General features: G+C 36.9%; 1 protein-coding gene across 1 annotated transcript in view; it reads left to right on the plus strand.

Moving 5' to 3' along the window:
• Positions 1-23,278, plus strand: part of USP37 (ubiquitin specific peptidase 37) — an 82,758-nt gene that overhangs the window by 26,524 nt on the left and 32,956 nt on the right. Inside the window, exons 8-15 of the mRNA XM_040640620.1 lie at positions 790-887; positions 2,217-2,301; positions 9,059-9,220; positions 14,847-14,978; positions 15,141-15,264; positions 15,936-16,126; positions 21,467-21,584; positions 22,873-22,952. Of these exons, the coding sequence (XP_040496554.1) occupies positions 790-887; positions 2,217-2,301; positions 9,059-9,220; positions 14,847-14,978; positions 15,141-15,264; positions 15,936-16,126; positions 21,467-21,584; positions 22,873-22,952 (990 nt within the window). The remainder of the gene's footprint in view (positions 1-789; positions 888-2,216; positions 2,302-9,058; positions 9,221-14,846; positions 14,979-15,140; positions 15,265-15,935; positions 16,127-21,466; positions 21,585-22,872; positions 22,953-23,278) is intronic.

Raw genomic sequence — 23,278 nt, forward strand, 5'->3', positions numbered from 1 at the left:
AAGCAAGTCAATGAGTGCAGGAAATTAACCCTGAGTGTGATCTTAGACAGAAATCAAGCAGAGGGGTGCCTGGGTGGCTCAGTCATTAAGCGTTAAGCATCTACCTTCAGCCCAGGGCATGATCCCAGGGTCCTGGGATCGAGCCCCACATCGGGCTCCCTGCTCCACTGGGAGCCTGCTTCTTCCTCTCCCAGCCTGCTTGCTTGTGTTCCCTCGCTCGCTGGCTGTCTCTCTCTGTCAAATAAATAAAATCTTCAAAAAAAAAAAAAAAATCAAGCAGAGGTTAGGCTTCATTCTAATTCCAGAGAGAAAATCTGTTATATAAATTGCACCTTAAAAAAATTTTCACCTTAAGGTTGTTCTAATCCAAGGCAAGGGAGCTGGGCTTCTTGACCTTACCTGTGACTCTCTCAGAGTGCCGGTAAAGGATCTCTAGTGGCTTGAGGACAATCTGTGAAAAAGAACCCTAGGTACTCGCTGTCGTAAACGTACCTAAATTGGTGTGGGGTCAGGGGGAATCTGGGTAGAGTATCTGCATTATGTGCCACAGGCTTTATGCATGATGGGCCTCCTAAAATTAGCACTTTTAATCAAAGCATGAGCATATCTCTAACTAGTCCCACTACACTCATATAGGCTCAGGTATTTGGGAACAATAGATGGGGGAAATGTGACTTAAGAAATTTTAATTGTATGTGAAATATAAATATTCTGAAATAACTATTTAAAATTAAGAACTATGTCTTTATATACCTATGTATATATATTGAATTAAATTATTAACTGTAGGAACAACAAGGCTATGACAGATCCCTCCAGAAAGTATTTAACCAGCAGTAGAGAGAAGCAGCTGAGTTTGAAACAGTCAGAAGAGAATAGGACATCAGGTAAGTATTTGGTCTTCATATAAGATACTCATTTATTATATGATGTACTGTATTATACTAGAAATAAAAACCTAAACTGGGACACATCTCTACATTATTCAGGAATACTGCATGATTCAGTATTAGTTATTGGGTGCCAAATTTGTGTCCTATGCTTGGCTAAAGTATTAGCAATATAAGGGAATTTTTATTCTGTTAACAAAGAATCTAACCTTTACCTTCTTCCCTATTTAATTGCCTAAAATTAAACTTTCTCATTATAAAAGTACCTGGACCATAGAATGAATCCAAGGAGTTAAAGTGGTTGAAACTGAATTTTATAAGTGTTGTTACATGTTAGAAGTTCCAGAAGATCTTGGAATTATTGCCTAAAGCAGTTGTTTAAGCTCACCTTGTGCCCTATTTTTACAAAAACTAAAAGTTAGACTGTCCACGAATTGATGTCAGTGTTTCCCACATTTAACCTGTCTTTCTGATCCTCAGAACTCCGTAGACACTCAGCTTTGTGGTATTGATTTGAATATTATGTCAGCTGGAAATTAAAATGAAGCAAGTTAAAATATGGCATGATTTTGGGAGTTGAAGAGAATTCATTTGAGTAGGACTCTAGGTACATTCTTTAAGTGGTTCATGATTGTGACATTAGACTCCTCCAGAAAGAAGTATCTAATATAATTCTTACTTCTGAAATAATAATACATTATGTAAACTCCACTTACGGGTTTTCAGCTTTTGTAATCAATCTGTAGTTAAAAAACAATGCTTAAAGATGTAATAAGCCTTAACAATGTTGAATTTAAGGTATGTCTTAGAAAAGTTGATGTGGAAATGGAGAAGGAATTAATACGTGGTCAGGCGATAAAGTTCATAGAACAAAATATAGAAGTTTTAAGTGTATTGAAGTTACAAAGTTAATTAGTAAAAGTAACATCACAATCAATAATTGGAGAGAAGAGAACAAGAATGGGGTGATGTAAATGAGAAATTTCTAATTTTTCGTAATGGAGGTAACTGATACTGTTTATAATGAATAAATTAAATAGTAGAAACATTATGTAGCATTATGAAAGAAATGAGGAAAACTAGGTTTTAAAAAATGGTTAGAAATTAGAAGCAAAATTTGTAGAGTTTTGGGACAGGAAAGTATTCTTTACTGTTATAACCTTTCCCCAGTGTTTGATCTTTTAACATGCATATATATTACTTTGATGAAAAGAAAGGGGGAAAAAGAATTAAGTATGAACAGGCCTAATGCATAATTTTACTACTAAATGAACTTGAATGGTTGATTTAGGAATTAAATTTTTCCTGTTTGTTTGGCTTTTTTAGGACTTTTACCTTTACAGTCATCATCCTTTTATGGCAGCAGAACTGGATCCAAGGACTACTCCTCTGGTGGCACTAACTTAGACAGGTATGTGTTGGTTATATACCTTGTGAAGGACTTGAGGTGCTCTCTTCTGCAGATTATTGAATTGAAGGGGTAGGCTGTCCATTATGCTCTAAGTGAATACTCTAATTTAAAATAACAAAATTGATGAGAATCATAGACTCATGACATTTTAGTTGGTACTCTGGAAATGTTTTAGTTTTCAGATTTTTTTAACAAATTTTTCAACAAATGAATAAACTGATGTCTAGGGAGATTTGTACTAGGGTCACAGGTCACTGGCAATGTGATCAGATTCTAGACTAGTGTGTTTTCCATCATGCCAAGCGATGAACATACTAAGATCTCTCCTGAGGCATTTTTAAATTGCCTTTGTTGCCTTTGTATTTGTTAAGCTACTACCAAAAGTTAAGACATTTTCTTTAAAAAAAACAAGTTGTACACAATTGTATAGTTAGTATCTTTTTCCTGAAAAAGGCCACTCAGAAATTTAATTGCTGTCCTATAGATACAGGTTAAATTATTTTTGATATTTATTGAGTATAAATATATGAGAGAACTGCTGACTACTTGTGAAGAAGGCATGATCTTGGAATGTAGCCTGGAGGGACAGTGGTAAATGTAAAAAGATAAGAGTAATGGTGGTGTATGTGCTATATAATGACCTGTGGATACTTTGTTTTTTAGTAGAATTTAATTCAAAGTAGTAGGAAAAAAAATCTTGATTATTTGATAAAATGATTGAGGGGAAGTAAAGAATTTGATACTGTACTTTTAAGAGAGAGACATATATCTGCTTATTGGAAGAATCTTAAAGGAATCCAAGTTTTTACAAAAACCTAAATTTCGTTTGTAAATAATTAAATGTAGTACAAATTTCTTCTCAAAATAATAGACTTCACTGTACACTGGATGGCTAAGGAAAAGAAAATTTTTTTTAATACAAAGCTTTAGTCAAAGATGAGGTGATAATTTCCAAATCGGTGAGAAAAAACCGATATTGAGTAAAGGCTGAAGTCATAGGGCATATGGCAAACACAGACTAGAGACGTATTTAGAAAACCAGCATGAGATTGGGACTTGAACATGACCCCAGGCCAGAATTTGGTTTCTGATATGAAGCTTCATATCTAGAACTGCTCTCTGTGCTAATAAACCAAGTAAAACACTTCTGTAGAACCATAAATATGCTGCTTGCTTCATGCTCCCTGAGCAGAGTGCAAATACACAGAAATGGGAATTTCAGTGACTGGCATCTGTGTTACCTGCGTAGGGGCAGGAATTGTGAACCTCTAATATAAAGTCCTATGCAGATTAGAGATCCACACTGAGGCAGATACTAAGCAAGTCAAGAATGCCTGATTGTGGACTGCAACACAGAGAGAAGGTGGTAAATGTGAAATGAAATGAAGAAACTTATGTTGGGCCCCATGGTCTATCCGCCATGTCTTTTTTTTTTTTTTTTTAAGATTTGTTTATTTTAGAGAAAGCTTGTGAGTGGGCTGAGGGACGGGGAGATAGAGAGGGTGAGAGAGAATCTCAAGCAGATTCGTCACCGAGCACAGAGCCGGATGTAGGGCTCGATCTCACAACCCTGAGATGATAACCTGAGCCAAAACGAAGAATCAGAGGCTTAACCAACTAAGCCACCAGGCGTCCCCATCCTCCATGTCTTAATAGCATTTTGGAGAAAATAAGACCAAGGAAAATAAAGACAAGGAATTTGGCAGAGAAACAATGGATGAAAATGATGAAAGTCCACACACTGAAAAGCTTCAACAAATGCCAAACAGCAGGTACTTAAAAAAAAAAAAATCCATATTGTAGATGAAATTTTAAAAGCTACTCAAAGGAAAATATATCATTTATAGAAGGAAAAGAGAGTGACATTTGCAACGACAGAAACAGAATACACTGGAGTAATAGCATCAAAGAATTCTATACCCAGCTAAATTATAATTCAAGAATGCAGACAAATAATTCTGTTTTTAGCTACAGAGACAATTTATTCTGCAAGAAGCAAACTGAACAAAGGAAGAAATGAAAATATCAGCAAAAATTATAAAAGCATATTTAAAAATCTAAATACTTTTAAAATTCTTTTGTATAATTAATAAGTGCATATGGTAGAAACTTCAGAAGTTACAGGGTGCATGCAGTAGAAAGTAAATCTCCCTTTCTTTTTTAATTCCTAGTTGTTTATTTTTCCAGATACCCGTTAAGGATTATTCTATGCATCTAAATAGTTTGATAGTTTTTATAAAATGAGGATACAATAGGCTTGAAAGCAAAAAAAATAATAAAATATTAGACAATAAGAAATATAGGAGTGGGGAAGAGTATAGGGAAATTAAAACATTTTAAGTTACTTTTGAGAACTTAAGTTACACATATTAAAAATTTAAAGATGACTTCCATTTCTGGCCAAGATGGAATAAGAGGGACCAGATTTGCTCTCTTTCATGAAACAATTGAGGACCTGGACAAAATACATGAAATATTATGAGTCTCATGACGTTGGACATGAGGCAGTAGACAGTGATTGATGAGAGATGGGAAACAAATGAAATTAGTCTTATGACTGCTCCACCTTGCTTCCTGGAGAAAGTTCCCAGGCTGCCACGCAAGGAGGGGGAACCAAGCAGAGCCCTGTGCTCTTCCTGAGTTGAGGAAATGGAACTAGGAGTCCAGGGAGGCCAAGGCATCTGGAATTCACAGAACAGGGACCGGAGGGGATAACTGCACAGAGAAAGAACTATAGAGCTCTACAGAGGATCCCCCTTGAGTATTCAGTTGACTGCTCATCAACCTGTGCAGGTGAATAAACTAGCCAAGGCTTGGGAAGGAATCACCCACAGGATCTAAGGGAATAATACTTGGAGTTCACGTAAAGCCAAACATCGTTCCTGTTCCTGATAGCAGGAGTTTGCATGCTAAGAAAGGTCTTGCCTCATTAGCAGGGAAATCTATCCCTGGACTAATTGCTGCTCTGTTCCCACATAACCTTAAAAGCAAGACCCAAAAAAGATAATACTGTTTCCAGGTAACCTAACCACATCGCAGAACAAATTCCAGAATGTTTATAGAAATAAAAAATATCTAGCACCCAATAAGATAAAAGTCTCAATGTCTGGCATCCAAGAAAACATACTAGGCAGACAAGCAGAAAAATACAACTCATATGGAGGAGAAAAATTAATAAATACTGACTCAGAAATGACACAGGTGGTAGAATTAGTACATGGATATTAAAAGTTATTAGTCGCCCCCCCCAAAAATGTCATTGGTCTAAATCAGTCATGATATTAAATATAGATACAAAATGTTTCAGTTAAAAAGAGAAAGACTGGATTTTAAAGGAAGAAAAATAATTATATGCTATTTAAAAGAAACAACTACAACATAAAGATGAAGAAAGGTTGAGAGCAAAAGGATGGAAGCAAATATACCTTGTACTGTTCAAATTACAGTGTTTTTAGTAGTGCATAGTAAGAGATAAAACTGATAGAAAGCTAATGATAAGTTTTAGGGTAGGGGTGCCTGGCTGGTTCAGTCAATAGAGCACGTGACCCTTAATCTTGGACTTGTGAGTTCCACATGTGCATTGAATGTAGAGATTACTTACAAATAAAATCTTAAAAAAAGAAAGTCTAAGCAGATTAAAGACCTAAATAGGAGGAAAATGAGAAAACTTTTAGGACAGGGGCACCTGGGTGACTCAGTCGGTTAAGCGCCTGCCTTCGGCTCAGGTCATGATCCCAGGGTGCTGGGATCGAGTCCAGCATCGGGCTCAGCAGGGAGCCTGCTTCTCCCTCTGCTGCTCCCCCTGCTTCTGCGCTCTCTCTGTCAAATAAATAAAATCTTTAAAAAAAAAAAAAAACTTTAAGGAGAAAATAATAGGAAAATATTTCTGTGACCCTTACAGTATAGAATTATAGAATTAATTCTTAAGACACAAAAGTTGAAACCATAGGGGCGCCTGGGTGGCTCAGTTGTTAAGCATCTGCCTTCGGCTCAGGGCATGATCCCAGGATTCTGGGATCGAGCCCCACATCAGGCTCCACCGCTGGGAGCCTGCGTCTTCCTCTCCCACTCCCCCTGGCTGTGTTCCCTCTCTCGCTGGCTGTCTCTTTCTGTCAAATAAATAAAAATAAAATCTTAAAAAAAAAAAAGTTGAAACCATAGGGCAATGGCCAGGCAGCCCAGCTTTGCACATGCTCTTCTTGCACTGTGACCTGCCACCAGGATGCCCAAGAGGGGGGTCCGCTCTGTGGTGGGGAAGGGGGGCAGCGAAGGAGGAGAAATCTGCTCCTGCAAAAGTAAAAATGAAGCTCAAAAAGGCAGCAGGAAAGGATGAATCTTCAGACAAAAAAAGTACAAACAAAGAGGGAAAAGGGGAGCAGAGGGAAAAACAGGCTACAGTGGCTAACCAGAAAACAAAAGACTTACGTGCAGAAAACATAGAAAACTGGGGCATCTGGGTGGCTCAGTTGGTTAAGCATCTGCCTTCGGCTTGGGTTATGATCCCAGGGTTTTGGGATCAAGCCCCATGTTGGGCTCCTTGCTCAGTGAGGATCTTCCTTTTCCCGCTCCCTCTGCAGCTCCCCCTACTTGGGCTTTCTCTTTCTGTCAAATAAATAAAAGCTTTAAAAAAAAGAAAATGGAGAAACTAAAAATGAAGAGAGTCCAGCCTCAGATGAAGCAGGAGAGAAAGAAGCCACTTCTGATTAATATCATAAGCCATGTCTTATCAGTGGTCCCTGTCTCCCTTCTTGTATAATCTAGAGGAATATTTTTATCAACTATTTTATAAATGCAAGTTTTTTAGTAGCTCTAGAAACATTTTTAAGGAGGGAGTCCCACCTTATCCCAATTTTTTAAGTGTAGATTTTTTTTTTAAGAGGTTAAATCATTTGCTGATTGTTTCTTGGTACAACCAGAAAATAGTGGAATATTGAATATAGGAGGCTTTGATTGTCTTGGATGTCAGCTGAACATTCCATAGGTGGAGTAGTTTTTCTAGCCTAATAATACCAAGCATACTAAATGGCAGTTTTGGAGTCAGTTGTGCGTTTAACAGGTCATGAACATTTTAAATTACTTCCTTTTCCATGTTGTTTTTGGTAGAATTGTTTCCTAAAGACAACTACTCCTTGATCTTGGCTCCCCCTGTCAGAATTTTGTACACTGTGACATCTTGGTCCTGGCAGTCCTGTTTTCCTAGTAACTTTGTTAATGTGCTGTGCAAGATTGAAGATGTGAGTGTGTAGTGTATATGATACTACATTGTGAATTAGTGGGACTTAACAGTGTAACAGCATATCAACATTTGAAGATATTGATACTTGATAAGAAAAATTATTCTCATTTATCATAAATTGGTACTTGATTAAGGAAAATTTGCCTTCAAATTTTAAGCTGGAAGGTCACTGGAAGAAGTTTTAGAAAAGAATTAGAACTACATGATTTTTTAGATTTTTGGTACACTAATAATTGTGTACAAATTGAAATGTCTACTAATCCTCAGAACAACCAATAAAAACTGAATTATGAAGGAAAAAAATTGAAACCATAAAAGGTTGGTAAAGACTATGTAAAAGCTTAAAACTTAGAACATATACAGGGCTCCTGAGTGGTTCAGTCAGTTAAGCATCTGCCTTTGGCTCAAGTCATGATCCTGGGGTCCTGGGATCAAGCCCTGTGTCTGGCTCCCTGCTCAGCAAGGGAGCCTCCTTCTCCCTGTCCCTCTGCCTGCCACTCCCCCTGCTTGTGATCTCTCTGTCAAATAAATAAATAAAATCTTTAAAAAAAAAACAAAACACAAAAATACTTAGAACATATAATAGACAAAGGATTAGAACGTAAAATCTGTGAAAAACTATAAATCATTAAGAACCCAATATAAAACTAAGGGTACACAAAAGCAGTTTAGAGAAGAGCAAACAATTGTAAAAATATGTTCAACTTCAGTAGTAATTAGGAAGGTGCAAAATAGAACAACAGTGAGATCAGTTTCACTCATTAATGTAATGGAGACCATGTGAAGAAATGGAAATTCACTGTTAGTGGAAATAGAAATTGGTACAGCCTTTCTGAAAACAATCACAGGGTCTCAGAAAAGTAAAAATTAAAAATGCTTATTCCTGACATTTTCACTTCTAAGCTTATAAACTAAAGGAATTTCTCCAGGAGATTATGTGAAAGAATATTTTTTGTGTCATTATTTGTCATAGTGAAAAAAAGTTAACTGCTAAATGTTTTCAAGACTAGTCAAACTGATGTATCATATCCATTAAGAGAATAAAAGTCAATAGCAAAGTAAAACTATATTATAGTTTGTCTCAAGTCATTAATAATTACAGGTTACGTAGGTATAGTGTTGTATGCCTCTTCAACTATCTTTTTTTTTTTTTGAAGATTTTATTTATTTATTTGACAGACAGCCAGCGAGAGAGGGAACACAAGCAGGGGGAATGGGAGAGGAAGAAGCAGGCTCATAGCGGAGGAGCCTGATGTGGGGCTCGATCCCACAACGCCGGGATCACACCCTGAGCCGAAGGCAGACGCTTAACCGCTGTGCCACCCAGGCGCCCCTCTTCAACTATCTCTTGACAGACTTGCTAATTTACATTTGGGGAATTTTTCCCCAGTTAATCATTATTACTGATGCTTCCGCAAGTTTAGGATTTTTTTTTTCAGGCATTGATTTCTCTGAACGCGCTAGGGGATAAAACAGCATGCAAAATTATTTTGCTTATGCACTATATGTTCTTTTTAATAGGACTAATGTTTCAAGCCAAACTCCCTCTGCCAAAAGAAGTTTGGGATTTCTTCCTCAGCCTGCTCCTCTTTCTGTTAAAAAACTAAGGTGTAACCAGGATTACACTGGCTGGAACAAACCAAGAGTGCCCCTTTCCTCTCACCAACAGCAGCAACTGCAGGGGTAGGTAAATTCTTTATACTTTGCTTTCTTTTTATGAAGTCATTAACTGAAGTATATTTTGCTTGATGTCAAAAAAATGATGAAAGGAGTCCTACTAATTACAGTTCTCAAATATGTACTCACTTATTAAAGATTTATCACATGCATAAATAATGGTAACTCCATTATCCAGTCTCCAGTTTTTGAACTTTGGAAAAAATGCATGTATATAACATACTAATCAGAAAGTAGAAAATGCGTAGTCTCCAATCACATACACTTCATCATACTCCTGAGATACTTCAACAGTGTTTTATGTATATCCTCCCCATCCCCTTCATGGTTGTATTTTTATTAAACACATAAAAAAGAGATCATAGTGTAATAACTATAGTAAAAATAGTAGCAGTCTTACCTAAAGTGTTTATGTTGAATACTGTGTGTTAAGTGTTTAGATTTTTTTTTCTTTAAATCCTCACAGGCCCTCTGTGAGCTAGATGTATGAAAAAACTGCTTTTACAAATGAAGTAACCAAGGCTTTAGAGAAGTTAATTAACTTTCTCAAGGTGATATAGTCAGTGGTACAGCAGTAGTAAATCTAGTCGGACTCCACTTGCATTCTTTTTTTTTTTTTTTAAGATTTTTATTTATTTATTTATTTATTTTGATAGAGAGAGAGGGCATGCACGACCGCTGGGTTGAGCAAAGGGAAAGGGAGAGAGAGAATCTCAAACAGACTCCATGCTGAGTGCAGAGCCTGACACAGGGCTCGATCTCATGACCCTGAGGTTGTGATCTGAGCCGAAACCAAGAGCTGGATGCTCAACCAGCTGAGGCACACAGGCTCCCCTCCACTTGCATTCTTAACCGCTGTGCTCTATTATCTGTTCCCTGATTTTTTCACTCTACATTGATCATGGGCTTCCCCATATATTAATACATAACCTTCAACCATGTTAGTATGCATTTAGATTTCCCTTTTTTCCCATTACAATTCAGGCTAGAATGAACATTCTCATATACATACCTTTTTAAAATTTATTGGAAGTTTTCTATAGGATAAATTCTTGGACGTGTATTTTCGTTAAGATTAAAAGAAGGCGCTTTGAAATGTTTTATCACTATTACCAAATTGCTCTCCTCAAACTACCAACTTGTTTTCAGTGTCACTCAAATTACTGTTTTTGTACCAGCTTTAAGGTTATCTTTTTACTTGAATAAGTGGCCTCTCCCAGTTTGGCTTATCCATTGTAATATATGCGCTTCATGTCTTAGCAGATAATAACATAAAACTTGCAGTGAAGGTATTTCACTTTCTTCTCTGCTTACCTGTTCCTTTTCTCTGAACCTTTTTTTTTTTTTAAGAGAGACTAAGTGCATGCACGTGCAACTAGTGCAACTAGTGGGGAGAGGTAGAGAGAGAATCATAAGCAGGCTCCATGCCCAGCACGAAGCCTGATGTGAGGCTCAATCACACAACCCTGGGGTTATCATCTGAGCAGAAATTAAGAGTCAGATGCTTAACTGACTGAGCCACCCAGGTGCCCCAATAGACAAAATGTTTAAATAAACTGCAGGGAGAAAAACAGTTGTAAAATAATAGCTGAAGATCATCAGTACTCCACTTTCAATAATGGATAGAACATATAGACAGAAAAATCAGTAAGAAAATATAGGATTTGACCAACACTAAACTGCCTAGATCTTATGGATATATATAAAACACTCCACCCAACAACAACATAATACACTTTCTCAAATGCACATGAAACATTCTGTAGGAGAGACCATACGTTAGGCCACAAAGTCAGTCTCAGTTTTAAAGGTTCGAAATCATCTGAAGTATCTGAACAATAGAATGAGGCTGGAAATCAGTTATAGATGGAAAACTGGAAATATGTAGAAATTAAGTAACACACTCTTAACCAGTGAAGTCAAAGAAGAAATCACAAGGGAAATTTAAAAATACGTAGAGATGAATGAAGCTCTAGCGGCATACCAAAATTGGTGGGATGCAGTAAAAGCAGTGCTCAGAGGGAAATTTATAGCAGGAAACACCTACATTAAAAAAGAAATGTTGGTGAGGCTCTGAAGAAGTTAGAACCCTTGGACTTTGCTGGTGGGAACCGTGCAGCTGCTATGGAAAACAGTGTAGCAATTCCTCGAAGAATTAAAAGTAGAATTACCATATGATCCAGCAAGTCTGTTTCTGGGTATATATCCAGAAGAATTGAGAGCAGTGACTTGAACAGATACTTATACACCTATGCTCACCTAAAGGTGAGAGCAACCCAAGAATCCAATGAATGAGTAGATAAACCAAATGTATTTTATACATATAATGGAATACTGGTTAGCTTTAAATAGGAAAGAAATTCTGACACATGCTACAATGTGGATGAACCTTGAAGGCATGTCAGGTGAAATAAGCTTGTCACTGAAGGACAGATACTGTATGACTTCACTTATATGAATTACCTAGAATAGTCAGATTCATTAGAGTCCAAAAGTAGAATGGTGATTGCCAAGGAGAGGGCAATAGAGAATTATTGTTAAATGGATACAGTTTCAGTTCCAGAAAATGAAAAAATTCTGGAGGTTGATCGTGGTGACAGTTGTACAACCTTGTGAATGTACTTAATGCATCTGAAACTGTGCACCTTAAAATGGTTAAATAATGGAGCGCCTGGCTGCCTCATTCGGTAGGACATGCATGTGACTCGTGATCTCTGGGTCGTGAGTTTGAGCCCTACATTCAGCATAGAGTCTTCTTAAAATTTTTTTTATAAAAATGGTTAAATGGTAAATTTAATGTGTATTTTATCATGATTTTTAAAAAATGACCTCAAATCAGTAACCTAACTTTACACCTTCAGGAAGTAGAACAAGAAGAGCAAACTAAACCCAAAAGCTAGCAGAAGGAAGAGTAGAGAAGAGATGAATAAGAGACTAGAAATACAAGAGAAATACAAAAGCAACAAAACCAAAAGTTGATTCTTTGAAAAGATCAACAAAATCAAAAAACCTTTATCTAAACTGGTAAAAAGAGAAGACTCACATAACTAAAATCAGAAGCACAAGTAAATATATTACTACCAACCTTACCAACATAAAAAAGATTTTAAGACAATACTGTGATTTCACCACCAAATTAGATAACTAGATGAAATGGGCAGATTTCTAGAAACAAGGGAGAATTGTGCAGCTCTGAAAAAGAAAGTGTAAAAAGTTGAAGAAGGTACGTGAACTCGAAGCCAAAATGAGATACCACTTTACACCCACTAAGGTGACTGTAATTTTAAAAAAGAAACCTGAAAATAACAAAGTATGTGTTAAGTTAAAAAAAACAAGTCACTAAAGAATATACAGTGTATAGCAATCTATCTTTTGTTTTTACAAAAAAAGAAATAAGAAAATATACATTTGCTTACATGTATACATGAAGTATTTCAAATATATAAAATGGAATATGTAAAACGTAATGTGTTTAATATTTTGTTTTATTTAAATTAGAATGTAATACACAGTATTTATATCTAAAATTTATTACATAAAATATATAGATACTTCACTTTTTATATTTTAAGTTGCTGTGTCTTCAAGTTCACTGGTATTTTCTTCAGTGTCTAATCTGGTAATCTCATTCAATAGTATTTTCATCTATTGCGTTTTCCATCTCTAAAATTAATTTGGAGCTCTTTTATATCTTCTGTTTCTTTCCTCTTAAGTTTATTTTTTTTCTTTGCACCTGTGATCACATGAAACATATTTATAATAGCTGTTTTAATATCTGCAATTGGGTTTGATTATTCTTGAGACCTGTGTTTAAGCTCTTTGGTGTCAAATCTAGAATGGACTTTATTCTAAGGCTAATTCCTTTTCTAAAGCATGGCTCCTCTGGGGTTTCTAGTAATGTCCTATGAGTTCACCTAGGTCTCTCCACTCTGGTGGGAACTTAAACAATCTTGGGTCCTGCATGAGCTCTGGGAATTATTCTGCTAAAATCTTGCCTCGTGGGGCGCCTGGGTGGCACAGCGGTTAAGCATCTGCCTTCGGCTCAGGGCGTGATCTTGGCGTTATGGGATCGAGCCCCACATCAGGCTCCTCTGCTTTGAGCCTGCGTCTTCCTCTCCCACTCCCCCTACTTGTGTTCCCTCTCGCTGGCTGTCTCTATCTCTGTCAAATAAGTAAATAAATAAATAAATAAATAAATAAATAAATAAAATCTTTAAAAAATAAAATCTTGCCTTGTGTCATGGGGTTTTACCCTAAGCATGCGCAGGTTGGTATTCAGCCAAATACTCAACAGACCATGCATATTTCTGGAGTTCTTCCTTTGCACAGCTCCCTCTCAGGTGCTCTGTCCCAGAAATCTTAGCAGCCTCAGCCTATCAAACTCCAGTTTCTTTCAACTCAATTCAGCATGATTTCTGGGCTCTGGGTACCCCGCCCTGGACTGCAGTTTGCAAATTACCTGTAGCCAGAAACCCTGCATAATGGATGGTACTCACACAGTTTGTTTCCCTTCTCTTAAGGATCACAGTCTTGCACTGCCTGTTGTCCAATATTTTGTCCATTGTTTTTTTCATTATCCGTGGTAGTAGGATAATTCCAGACCCTGATACTTTCTCGTAGTCTGAAGTGGAAGCTCTCCAGGGTATTCAAAGTTGACATCACCAGTGATCAGCACGGGAATATCATGTACCTCTGAATGTGATACCCTGGAAAGGACACGGTATCACTATGTGTCACTATGTGCTTTTCCAGCCTGAGCTGAATCTTGTCATAAAGAAATAGCAAACCCAACATGAGAAACAATCCATTAACCAATAGTGGTGGGGGTGGCGGAGGTTGTATTCTTCACAGATGTCAATGTATGTTAGATAAGAGCATATCAACATCAAATTTTATAATGCTGGTAACTCTGCTTTGATTGTATAAGAGAATCTTCTTGTTCTTGTGAAATACACCCTGAAGTATCTAGGGCTGAATGGTTATGATCTATGTAACTTACTCTCACATGGTTCAGGAGAAATACAGGGAGAGGTGCATTAAATTGTAAAGCATATAGTACAAAAGATTAACGGTGAATATGGATAAAGAATATATTCTTGTGCAACTTTTTGAGAGTTTGGGAATATTTTCAAATAAAAGTTTTTTAAAAATACGTGCTTTAGAAAAATGTTTGGCAATGCCCATTTAACCTAAATACATATATCCTGTGACCCAGCAGTTCTACTTCTGGGCATATACCTAAGAGAAATGAATTAAGTTATATCTCAATGAAAAAATTAAAATTATAAATAAGAACAAATAGCTCTTTGGATAAGTCCCCAGTTATTTTTAGCATTCATTTGAAAATGTATAATTTTCCTTGTTATAATCTTATAATGCAGTGGTTCTCAAAGTATGGTCCCCAGACCAACAGCATGAGCATCAACTGGAATCCTGCTAGAAATGCACAGTTCTGCACTCTCTCTGACTGGATCTAAGTTTCTAGTTGGGGCCCAGCAATACGTATTTTAACAAGCCCTCCATGTGATTCTGATGGGTGCTATACTATGCTATACTAGAGAGCCCCCTACTTTAATGAACATATGTCAGGAACTACTGTTGACTTCAAAAGTACTATTTTTTTCATTTTCAGCTTCTCCAATTTGGGAAATACCTGCTATATGAATGCTATTTTACAATCTCTGTTTTCACTTCAGTCATTTGCAAATGACTTGCTTAAGCAAGGTATCCCGTGGAAGAAAATTCCACTGAATGCACTTATCAGGTAATTGTTACATTCTTACTAAGTAACCTTTTACCTTATTGATTATAGAGTAGCAGAGTTTTAGACACTTAAAGTTTTATGTGACATTGTTAACAGTCTTTAAAATATCATGCTAACCAGACTTTTGTAAAACGTCACTAAACTTGTCTCTTGTTTTAACAGACGCTTTGCACACTTGCTTGTTAAAAAAGATATCTGTAATTCAGAGACCAAAAAAGATTTACTCAAGAAGGTTAAAAATGCCATTTCAGCTACAGCAGAGAGATTCTCTGGTTATATGCAGAATGTGAGTACTAATTGTTTTTAAACATTTTAGAGATAAGGAAAATTGAAAAAATTGATTTCAGTGTATTATCTAATTTCTATTTTAAAATGAGATTGTGTGCATGTGTTCATCACAAGTGGAAAAACCTGAGGACTTACAGTAGGGTTTAATATGACTCTTCTGTGTATTTTATCATATTTGAAAAATACAGATATCATTTGTCATTATAGGAATTTGGGCTATTTTTTAGCTATAAAGGCTTTTCTAGAAAAAATACTTTATCTTAAAGGAGTGATTCATTTATTCATTCATTCTAATCCAACTGGTAGTTAAAAATATAAAATCTGTCGTTCTTTTTTTTTTTTAATTTTTCTTTAAATTCAATTTAGTTAACATAGTGTTGTATATGTAATAACACACTATATGTTGTATGTGTAATACAGCATACAACACTATACGATAATATAGTGCATTATTTGTTTCAGAGGTAGAATTTAGTGATTCATCAGTTGCAATGTCATTTGTTCTTATTCACAAAATATGTACCCCAAAATCGTTAGAGTAAATCTGACCTTTTTCACATACGGTACTGACCTCCGAGTGCGTTAGTTGTATAAATCACAATGTTAGCAAGCTATCATTGTGATAGGAAAGGTTTTGATCGTATCATTAAAGATATTGTGCCTTCTTAGGATGCTCATGAATTTTTAAGTCAGTGCTTAGACCAGCTGAAAGAGGACATGGAAAAGTTAAATAAAACTTGGAAGACTGAACCTGTTCCCGGAGAAGAAAATTCTTCAGATATTTCGGCCACCAGGGTGTACACTTGCCCTGTTATTACTAACTTGGAGTTTGAGGTTCAGCACTCCATCATCTGTAAAGCGTAAGTAGCGTCTAAGAAGACTCTGTGCCCTTTTAATTCTTCATGGCAAATGATTAAAATTCTTCTAGAAGGTTTTAATTCTTACCTTCCTTTCTATGTCATAAGGACACATAAATGCATAGATTCTACCAAACATCTCTTTTCAATATCTTTATCTTCTATAAAAATGCTTTGTAGGGTGAGAACTAAGGAGAAGCTATTTTGTCATGTGCTGTAGTGCTGACTAAACAATTTTGATCTATAAGTTTGTTTTTGTGGGTTTTTCTTTTAATTTCTATGTGGAATATCGAGTACTTTGGGAATACTTGATGTTTTTTTTCTTTTTCCCTGAAAAGACTCTCTCCTAGTGCTTATTTTATTAAACCAAATTGTCTTTATTAAAAATGGGGTTTTTGGGGGGCGCCTGGGTAGCGCAGTCTAGTTAGGCGTCTGCCTTCGGCTCAGGGCGTGATCCCGGCGTTCCAGGATCGAGTCCCACATCGGGCTCCTCCGCTGGGAGCCTGCTTCTTCCTCTCCTATTCCCCTGCTGTGTTCCCTCTCTCGTTGGCTGTCACTCTGTCACGTAAATAAATAAAATCTTTAAAAAAAAAGGGTTTTTTTTTACAGTAATTTGAATTGTTTTTAATTTTTGCAGTGCTTTTTAACCATGTTTATATTGATTATTCAGACTGACTTTCTGCATTTAGTTAATTTCCATGCTCATTACCAAGACTTCTAAACCATGCACTTCACATGAAAACGTTCTATTTTGATTAATTTTTCAGTTATCAATAGTACATCTCTGAATATTTTTTCAGAGAGAGTGGATTTCTTCTGTATAAGTAAGAATTGTGTTGCTTTCACAGAAGAGTTAATACAGGATTATTGAATCAGACGTAGCCTTTCCCCCTGAATAATATCTTATGTTTACTGTCCCATCGTGTTTTCTTACTCTGTGCCTTTTGGGAGAAACCCGATTTTGTGGGTAATGTTTTTCTTCCTGAAAATCTGTGGTATTCCTTACTTTTGAAATCCACATTTTCACAAGTTTGCATCTAAGCATTTTGTTTAATTTTACCTTTAACATGATGGAGCTTTCTCATCTGAAAGATTTGGGATTTTCTTCCGCTCAAGACAACTGTTCTCTAAATATTACTTCCCTTCCATTTGTTTTGAAATTTTCTTTAGAAATACTCAAAACCCATATATTGGCTATCCATTCTGTCTTCCATTTCTGTTTTTCTTAGAAAAATTTCTCTCCCACTATAACATTCTAATAATTGTGACTAGAATTTTGAGCATTCAAATGGACACTAGAAAGATAGCTTTGTAGCTCTAGTGTGTGTGACATTTCTTGTCTTCATAATTTCTTCAGTCTTTTGTTTCCCCAGTGGATAAATTGTTTTTACAAGAAAAAGTCCAGGTCTTATAATATAGGCCATCTCCTTGTAAAAGCTGGAGAGCCCATCAGCAGTTAATAAAATGGTAGCCAGTTACCTTTTCCTTTTCCTCTAACATACTGTCCCAACAAATTTGTTCAAGTTAGGGAGAGAAGCAAAGTTTTAATTGTTGTTATTTAATTGAGAGGCTGCCAACCAAATTTATTTTGGTAGGAAAATTTCAATGGCCTCTGATAGAAATGGCTACAGGCAGTGCAAGAAGAAAGAAGGCCATATCAAAGTAGTGGCTGCTGTCCTGTGCCAACAGCATCAGTCAGGCCCTCCACTCCTGCAGCACCCAGATGTTGGGTGGACATTTGAGGTGTGTGCGCCATGCATGAAGTGGCACGTCTCATGGGATGTTAGATACACCAGTTGGGTAGGCTGAGCAGTGGCCCAAGGGTGTGGAAAGTCTGGGAGGCCTCAAGGCTCTATGAGGCCACAGCAGCAGTGGTACAACTATCTCCTTAAACGCCTTGCTTTAGTTGATTTATTAGCAATTTTCTCTAAGACAGTTGCTTAAACACAAAATGGTTTTTGGCTCAAGGAAGATTGCAGACACCTCAAATTGTAATTTTCATTGTTTAGCCTCTGTCCTAGCTCACTGTGGGTTAGTTTGGCCAATTTGCCAAATGTACTTATTTTTCTTAAACTGTTGTAGTTTAAATGGGCTTGTTTTCAATTACATTATAAGGTATCTCAGTATAGTAAGATATTATCGAATATGAAGAATTTTCCATTCAAAGAACTTTAATTATCTAAAACTAAGTATTCTCCATAAAACCTTCTGCAGTCTTCCCTGTCTCAGTAATAACAGTTCCATACTTAGAGTTTATCAGCCCCAAAACTCTTCTCTTTATCTAGCATCCCTACATCTCATATGTTAGGAAATCCTCTCAGCTCTTCCTTCAGCGTATATCCAGGATCTGACCTCTTGCCACCATTATGATCAAACCCACTATCATCTCGTGCCTGGATTGTTGGAATACCTTCTAAACTGGTCTCTGTTTCTATCCCGTCTCTCTCGAGGTTTTTGTAAACACATTAGCGAAAGTGATCCATTTACAGTGGAAGGTAGTTCATGTTAGCCTTCTCCTCATAACCTATAAAAGCTGAAGTTCTTACTGTCATGTGCAAAATCCCATATGATCTGTTCTTCAGCAGCCCCTCTTCCCCCAGTTAACTCGGTCTTCACCTCCTACCGCTCTTTCCACTTCCTCATTCTGTTCCTATCAAATTAGCTTCCTTGCTTTATATTTTTTAAAAATGCCGGATCCTGGTACCTAAGGGCCTTTTTCACTTACTGTTCCCTTTATCTCAAATTCTCTTTCCCCATATTCCCCTCCATATCTTTATGGAAAAGCCACTTGCTCGGTAAGGCATTTTCTAGGCATTTACCCTATTTAAATTCCAACCATCTACTCTGATCTTTCACTACCTCCCCCCCTTAGCACTTATCACTATCACTTTAACATACCATACATATTACTTAAATGTTTTTTATTGTCTCTTTCCTCCAGTATAGCTTTGTGCAGGGAGGTATTTTATCTTGGGTTGGTTCATTGCTATAATCCCAATGCTACTAGAACAGTTTCTGGCATATAGGAGGCGTGTTTAGTGATGCCTAAGAAATTGCCCAAATTTATCAGCTTAAAACAATATTTATGAACTCAGTTCCGTAGGTCAGAATTCTAGGCAGGGTGTGGCCAAGTTCTCTGCTCACAGTATCAGAAGACTGAAATCAAGGTATTGCTTGTTCTCATCTGGATCCCCTTCTACACTCATTAAAGTTGTGGGCAGAGGGGCGCCTGTGTGGCTCAGTCGTTAAGCCTCTGCCTTCGGCTCAGGGCGTGATCCTAGAGTACTGGGATTGAGCCCCACATCAGGCTCCTCTGCTGGGAGCCTGCTTCTTCCTCTCCCACTCCCCCTGCCTGTGTTCCCTCTCTCGCTGGCTATCTCTATCAAATAACTAAATAAAATCTTAAAAAAAAAAATGTTGTGGGCAGAATGTAGTTCCTTATGATTGCAGTACTGAAGTCCCCATTTTCTTGCTGGCTGTTAGCTGCAACTACTCATTTCCTAGGTAGTATCATGCTGTGTGGCTTCCATAGGCAGTTCACAGCAGTGCTGTTTGTTTTCTTTCAGGTTAGCAGTACGTGTCTGACTTTGAATCCCTGACTTCCTCTGTTTGAGACCTCTAGGCCCAGATTTAAAGAGCTCAAGTGATTAAGTCTGACCCACTCAGATAATCTCCTTTTTATCAACTCAACATTAAGATTAGTAACATTAATCATATCTGCAAAATCGCTCTGTCGTGTAAAGTAACATCCTCATGGGAGTGAAAGCTCATCGTGGTCACAAGTTCTTCTAAAGGGGATGGAATTATACAGAAGGCAAGGGTCATCTTAGAATTCTGCCTGTTAGATAGAGGCGCTCAAATATTTGTTGAATGAAGAATATATTTTTATGGTCTCCAGTCTTCAACTGTGGCAGTAGAGAACTGGGGCAGGAGATTGAATATTACTAAAAATGCTGCTGTGCTATGCTATGCCCAGAGAAGGAAAAACATCAACTAAAGCTATTTAAAAGAAGTGAATTTGCTTCCAGATAAATACAGTGTTCTGATCTCCAAGCCCATTTTAAAAAATTGTACAGAAATATATCCAGTGATCAAACAGTTCTTTTTTTTTTTTTTTAAAGATTTTATTTATTTATTTGATAGAGAGAGCCAGCGAGAGAGGGAACACAATCAGGGGGAGTGGGAGAGGAAGAAGCAGGCTCCCAGCGGAGGAGCCCAATGCGGGGCTAGATCCCAGAATTCTGGGATCATGCCCTGAGCCAAAGGCAGATGCTTAACGACTGAGCCACCCAGGTGCCGCAGTGATCAAACAGTTGTAACAGAAGTTCACCAAAACACCTAGAAAAAAATTTTTAAGATTATTTTATTTTAGAGAAAGAGCATCCATGGGGAGAGGCAGAGGGAGAGGGCAGACTCTGTGCTAATCATGGAGCCTGATGTGGGGATCTCACGACCCTGAGATATGACCTAAACTGAAACCAAGAGTTGGATGCTTAACCAAATGAGCCACCCAGGTGCCCCAAGAACACATAGGATTTTTATTTTATATTATTTTCAGTTCAAAAAGGTATTTTTATTATTAAAGCATGGGGACAGGACCTGTGGGTAGAAAGAGTTGCTGAACACATAGAATTTTTAAAGCAGCATTGTTTGTGTAGTCAAAAACTGGAAACAATCCAAATGTCCATCAGTAGTAATATAGATAAATTGTGGCATGCTCAAAACAGGTTAATGTGAGCCAGCAATGAAGATGGGCTGTCACCACATGTAGCAAGCATGTTTGAATCTCACAATCATGTCGAACAAAAGAAACTAAAGAAAACATACTGTATGGTTCCATTTATGTAAGGTTCAGAAACAGGCAATACTTACCCTGTTGTGTTAGAAGTCAACATAATAGTTACCTTTTGGGAGAAAGGGGTAGTAATTGGAAAGGGACATGTGAGAGGGCTCTTAGGGAGTCCATAATGTTTTATTTTTTTATTTGAGTGGTGTTAACTGATAATTCATGAAACTGTGCAACTTTGATTCACTTTTCTATGTGTATGTTGTACTTCAGTGTTTTTAACCTTTGGGGCTTTTTAAAAAAAATAAAATTTAGCATTCTGATAAAGTACTTCTACATACTTGTAGTTGAGGTTTTACCTATATTGATTTGATAAGGGTAAAATACTCATTAGAAAAGTCTTACATGTTGTATATTGCTTATCAACCAAGACTAGTCTTTGTCAGTACCTGCTAAGTTCTGTGCAGGAGCAGTGTTTCTGAAGTATATTTGTATTTATTTTGTATTGCACAGTTAGACTTCTAAATGCTTCCATTTGTCGTCTTCTATTCTTACAGATGTGGAGAGGTTATTCCCAAAAGAGAACAGTTTAATGACCTCTCCATTGACCTTCCTCGAAGGAAAAAGCCACTCCCTCCTCGTTCAATTCAAGATTCTCTTGATCTTTTCTTTAGGGTAAGTATATCTTTTGGTATTTTCACATAACTAAGTTTTATATGTCATAGTAATTGTATTTGAAATGGTTTCTTTAAGGCAGAGTTTTAACAAAATTACATGAAGGAAAAACAAATGAGAAATACTTATAAATAACATTTAATTTTAAAAGCTTGATAAATCTAATTGTTAACTCATCAAAGATGACTATTAATTGGTTAAGTGGATCATACGTTTAACTCAATAGCAGGTGTTTTAACCTTAGAAGCAGTTGTTAGTAAACAAACACTAACTTGAAGTGTGTGTTAAAATTTGGTAGTGTTGGTAAAAATTGGAGATACTATATAAGTTTGTATCTAACAGCTGAGGAATGAAAAAATACTCTTTGCTTTTCCTTAGGTTATAATAACGTGTTAGAAACAAAAGGGAAGAGTCATGTTTATCCAAAGCTGTAGATAAATATGTTTTCTGTGATATACTGTTACAGATATTCGGCAAGTTTTAGGGGTATAATTGGACCTCTTATGTAGCAGTCCTTACAACTGATGGAAATTTGCCAGGATCACCCTTTGTCTCTTTAATAGTGGTTCTTGTTTTGTTGTAGCAAATGGGCAGGGTTGTCTTACTAAGGTTAAAAAAAAATTCTGTTCTTTAAATGATGAACGTTCAGCTCCACCCAAAGATAAATACTCTGCTTTTCTTTTTGTTTTATCATTCCTTACTATTCCTGTTATTATCATAGAATTTGAAGCTTTTCCTGTGTATCTTTACCCCCATTTTTTAAGGATTTCTTGTTTCAGTTTTCTCTAGGTAATGATATCCACCCCAAACTTTGGTCCTTTTAGAGCAGTTGTTCTTAGTGGGCTGTCACCAGAAGATTGAGTTCCATTATAAGAAAGGGGTAGAGTTACAGCTAACAGACCAGGAACTCCGCCTAACCTGCAGGTGATCTTATCTCTGCTCTGGCCGAATGTTAAACTCTGGATGTACTCTTGGCAGGGGTTCTTGTGCATCCACGGGGAAAAGGTTGAGAATCTGCTACTGTAGAGTCTAGCTGCTGTCATAAATTGAGATGTTTCCATGGTAAAAGAGGAAATTAGGAATTCTGAAATAGGATGTGATATTATAAGATACCTATTTTGAGGATTAGGGCTTAATTTAGTAAGGCATATGACTCGACACAAAATTTAAACTGGTCGGAGTTGTCATTGCACTGAACTAGTGTAACTAGAAAAGAGTATTAATGTTTAATGGGGTAATGCTGATTCAACTTCATGCTTCTTTATTTTTGCCTCTTGTCTTTTTACAGGCAGAAGAACTTGAGTATTCCTGTGAGAAGTGTGGTGGGAAGTGTGCTCTTGTCAGGCACAAATTTAACAGGCTACCCAGGTAAAATGAATTGCTCTTCAGTTTTTCTTCTTAAAGTACTTACAGATATTACTGGATAAGTGAGGCTCACTAGAATGGATTGGTAAAGCAAAGCTGAGATGGGGGAGGGTAGAGGATGGGAGGTTAGGATGCTCTTGCATAAGAAGGGAAGATTTGAAATGCTGAGGAAGAGAAGTCACTTGAGAGTCCCCGGAAGATGGCAACAAGACGATGTGGCTAGTGAGACTTTAGAACAATGGTAGGGACTAGGTAGTAGATTTTTAATTTGGTAATGTATGGCAATTCAGTTACAATTTGCAGTTTGATTATGTGCTAGTCTCCTCCTC

This window comes from Ursus maritimus, unplaced genomic scaffold (genome assembly GCF_017311325.1).
Source record: "Ursus maritimus isolate PB19 unplaced genomic scaffold, ASM1731132v1 scaffold_1, whole genome shotgun sequence".
In the NCBI taxonomy this organism is placed as follows: Eukaryota; Metazoa; Chordata; class Mammalia; order Carnivora; family Ursidae; genus Ursus; species Ursus maritimus.